Source organism: Amblyomma americanum, chromosome 2 (genome assembly GCF_052857255.1).
Source record: "Amblyomma americanum isolate KBUSLIRL-KWMA chromosome 2, ASM5285725v1, whole genome shotgun sequence".
NCBI classification, from domain to species: domain Eukaryota; kingdom Metazoa; phylum Arthropoda; class Arachnida; order Ixodida; family Ixodidae; genus Amblyomma; species Amblyomma americanum.
The window spans coordinates 20,580,828-20,584,265 of NC_135498.1; the positions used below are offsets into that span (position 1 = coordinate 20,580,828).

The 3,438-nt window shown below is 52.9% G+C and overlaps 1 protein-coding gene across 1 annotated transcript; it reads left to right on the plus strand.

The window, feature by feature from the left end:
* Positions 1 to 1,646: 1,646 nt before the first annotated feature.
* On the plus strand, positions 1,647 to 2,265 carry LOC144118384 (uncharacterized). The gene is made up of 2 exons (XM_077651335.1): positions 1,647 to 1,840; positions 1,959 to 2,265. Exons 1-2 carry the CDS (start codon positions 1,720 to 1,722, stop codon positions 2,156 to 2,158), a joined length of 321 nt encoding a protein of 106 aa, XP_077507461.1. The 5' UTR covers positions 1,647 to 1,719; the 3' UTR covers positions 2,159 to 2,265.
* Positions 2,266 to 3,438: the final 1,173 nt, after the last annotated feature.

A 3,438-nucleotide genomic window follows, 5' to 3' on the forward strand; every position in this document is an offset into this window, starting at 1 on the left:
ACGAATGACCTTGAGCCGCCGTTGCCTAGCAACACCACACACACGCTTCAACAGATGGCGCCGCCATCGACGCCGCCGGCGTCGCCGCTCGCTCCATCAGATGTGCTCTGTAGGTGTAAAGGGAGAGGAGGGGTCACCTCGTGTGCGGTATATATATATATATATATATATATATATATATATATATATATATATATATATATATATATATATATATATATATAATTTTGATGCCATAGGCAGCATAAGAGGGCTCTCGCAGTTTCCGCCCTCGCCGTTAGATGACGTTCTACGTCACACTTGCGGTATTACAGAGCACGTCCACTGCTATGGACAAGGGTGGCGCTGGTGAACGCTCTCAAGGTTCGCTTACACGCAAAAACATAAATACCCACGAAAGCAGCAGATTAGACAGCCGTACCAGCCGTGGTGGCTCAGTGGTTAGGGCGCTCGACTACTGATCCGGAGTTCCCGTGTTCGAACCCGACCGCGGCGGCTGCGTTTTTATGGAGGAAAAACGCTAAGGCGCCCGTGTGCTGTGCGATGTCAGTGCACGTTAAAGATCCCCAGGTGGTCGAAATTATTCCGGAGCCCTCCACTACGGCACCTCCTTCTTCCTTTCTTCTTTCACTCTCTGCCTTAGCGTTTTTCCTCCATAAAAACGCAGCCACCACGGTCGGGTTCGAACCCGACCGCGGCGGCTGCGTTTTTATGGAGGAAAAACGCTAAGGCGCCCGTGTGCTGTGCGATGTCAGTGCACGTTAAAGATCCCCAGGTGGTCGAAATTATTCCGGAGCCCTCCACTACGGACCTATTCGTTCCTATCTTCTTTCACTCCCTCCTTTATTCCTTCCCTTACGGCGCGGTTCAGGTGTCCAATGATATATGAGACAGATACTGCGCCATTTCCTTTCCCCCCAAAACCAATTATTATTATTATCCCTTATCCCTTCCCTTACGGCGCGGTTCAGGTGTCCAACGATATATGAGACAGATACTGCGCCATTTCCTTTCCCCAAAAAATCAATTACAATTATATATACAGCCAGCCGTCGCCGTAGCTCAGTTGGTAAGACCATATGACTACGGAACTGTAATCGTTACAGGGAAACGCGCGCGGAGAAGAAACGTGCCTCACATCGTTTGCACGTGCCGTTATTATACATCACTCGATTTGCACTTTACAGGAGGGCTTCTGAGGACGTCAAATGTTTTCGAAGCAGCTGCCAGCCTACGTTTACCGGAAGGCGTAGTTGTAATTGTGGGCACCCCGCATCGAAATATTCGTTCCATTACGTCGCGGTTTGGGTGTCCACTGAGGTATGTGAGTCAGGCGTCACTTCCTTTCCTTAAAACAAATTTTCATTTCATTTTCCTTGCCTTACGGTGCGGTTTGGGTGCCCACCGAGATATGTGCGACAGGCGTCATTTCCATTACTTAAATTGTAAAAGGCGCCATGACACGTCCTCTGTCCGCCTGGGCTGTACCGTGAGGGCGCTGCTCTCGCAATTGAGTAGCTTACTATGTTTCTCAACCAGAGGGCGCTCATTTAGCTGTCAGTCGTGCGTTCTGCCAAGAAAGCATCCACGCTGCTCAAGATGTACACCGCTGACGTTAGTGTGCTCTCGGCCAACACCGCCTAGTCTGAGGGCTGTTGTCTCAGCTGCCCGAGATCAAAAGGAGGAGCAGAAGACGACGACGAAGGAGAACAAGCGTCCATGAAGGCGACAGTCTCGGCTTCCGCCGCAGCTATCATTCGACGCTTCATCACCCGGCGGCAGGTCCAGGCTCATCTACGTCGGGACGGGAGGCAGCATGGACGCTCAGCTGCAGATGCTGGTGAGTCTTCTATCGATGCTCAGCTACCCGACGGGCATTTTCGAGATCGCCGCCGTGCAGGGCGTTTTCCATCCTTGGCTGTTGTGCGCGTATGCTGACCTACTCGCCCACTACCCAGGGCACGCTCCAGCAGAACGCCGAGGATGTCGGCGTCGGGACGGGGAGCAGCATGGACGCCGAGCTGCAGACGCCGGTGAACCAGCGAGGCTCAACAACCGGGCAGGCCTACAGGTGATCGTCGCCGAGCTGGGCGTTTCCAACCTGGAATATTGTGCGCTATTGCTGACCTGCTCGCCCACCAAGCACGGGAAGCTGTAGTAGAACGCCGAGGATGTGCGTAGCTACCGAGCATCTCGTGACAAGGTCGCCGACCACACCGGTGGCGGGCACGCTCGGACGACGGCCGCCTGGATATATTTCGAAGGAGGAGATACCGAAATTGCTTGCCGAAAAGCCTGTGCAGTATGCACGGTATCACGGCCCGAGTTAAGAGAGGACGATGACCCGGTCCTTTGGCCTGAAAGGTCTTCGGCCAATATTTGTGACGTTGAAATATAGATGCGTTATTCGTGTTCGGGTGTACGGCTTCCATTCTATAACAGTTTTTTTTTTTGCGCTGGCGCCTGCTCGCGCCTCTTGCGCATACAATGACGCGGTCGGTTTCACTTTAAAATAGAAGCGGTTCAACTGCTCCTGAACGTGGTTAGAGAGCGAAAGCTGTGGTGTATTGTGCAACTAGACGCGGCTTGCCCTCTGACGTTGAATGCGTTCGGCACACTGGATAGGCAACGCGCCCACCCTGCCAGTGGCGGTTAAATTAATGGTTGATCGCGAGGGGTTGATAACCAAATGAACGCTGCAGCTTATTGCTGCAGTGGCGCGTGTGCTCCGCAAAGCTGTCAGCGCTGAAGCATGCAGCCCACATCTCCCTCTCCCGCCGCTACGTACTTACTTCAAAGCGCGATTGAGCCGTCCGCTGCCCTGGGGAGCCACTTATCCACCTTCCTTTCTTCAAAATCATCGGAGTCCGGAGCGTTTTCAACGCTAATGCCAATGAACACAAAGAACAGCGACAGTCTATAGATTAAGTGCCACGTTTCTGCTACAAGGGTGTGATTGCCAAAGCATGCAGCGCACATCTGTCATTACCTCCATGTAGTTTAACGCGTGATTGGTGGTGGTAGTGAAAACATTATTAGAAAGGGACAGCAGGTATGCTTGGATCAGCCTGTAAGGGACCGATTCTTAAAATCACTAGGTGGAGGGCCCTAAATTGGGACCACAGTGGCGGCAGCCTCCGCCCGGTGTCGCCCGACTAAGGTTTTTTGAGCCTCTAAGTCGTGGAAGCCGAGCATGTTCGCCTCCCAGTCCTCTCGGATTGGGTTGGGGATGGGTGAAATAGCTGGATCGGAGGGGCAGGCCCACACCATGTGATAGGTGTCAGAATGCACCGCTCTACAGCGCGGGCGGCTGCCGTTAAAGGAGGACTTAAAATGTTTTCGTGCTACCGGGCACAGCAATTGGTGAGAAGACGGAGAAGGAGCCGCTCATCCGCCTCCTTCAGGACCTTACATAGGTGAAGGTAAGGCGATGATAAT

What these genes read in the sequence shown, in the direction of transcription:
- LOC144118384 (XM_077651335.1), top strand. Translation starts at nt 1,720, where the DNA reads ATGAAGGCGACAGTCTCGGCTTCCGCCGCAGCTATCATTCGACGCTTC. An exon ending in ACGCTCAGCTGCAGATGCTG is followed by an intron (nt 1,841 to 1,958) that starts GTGAGTCTTCTA and finishes CCCACTACCCAG; the next exon opens with GGCACGCTCCAGCAGAACGC.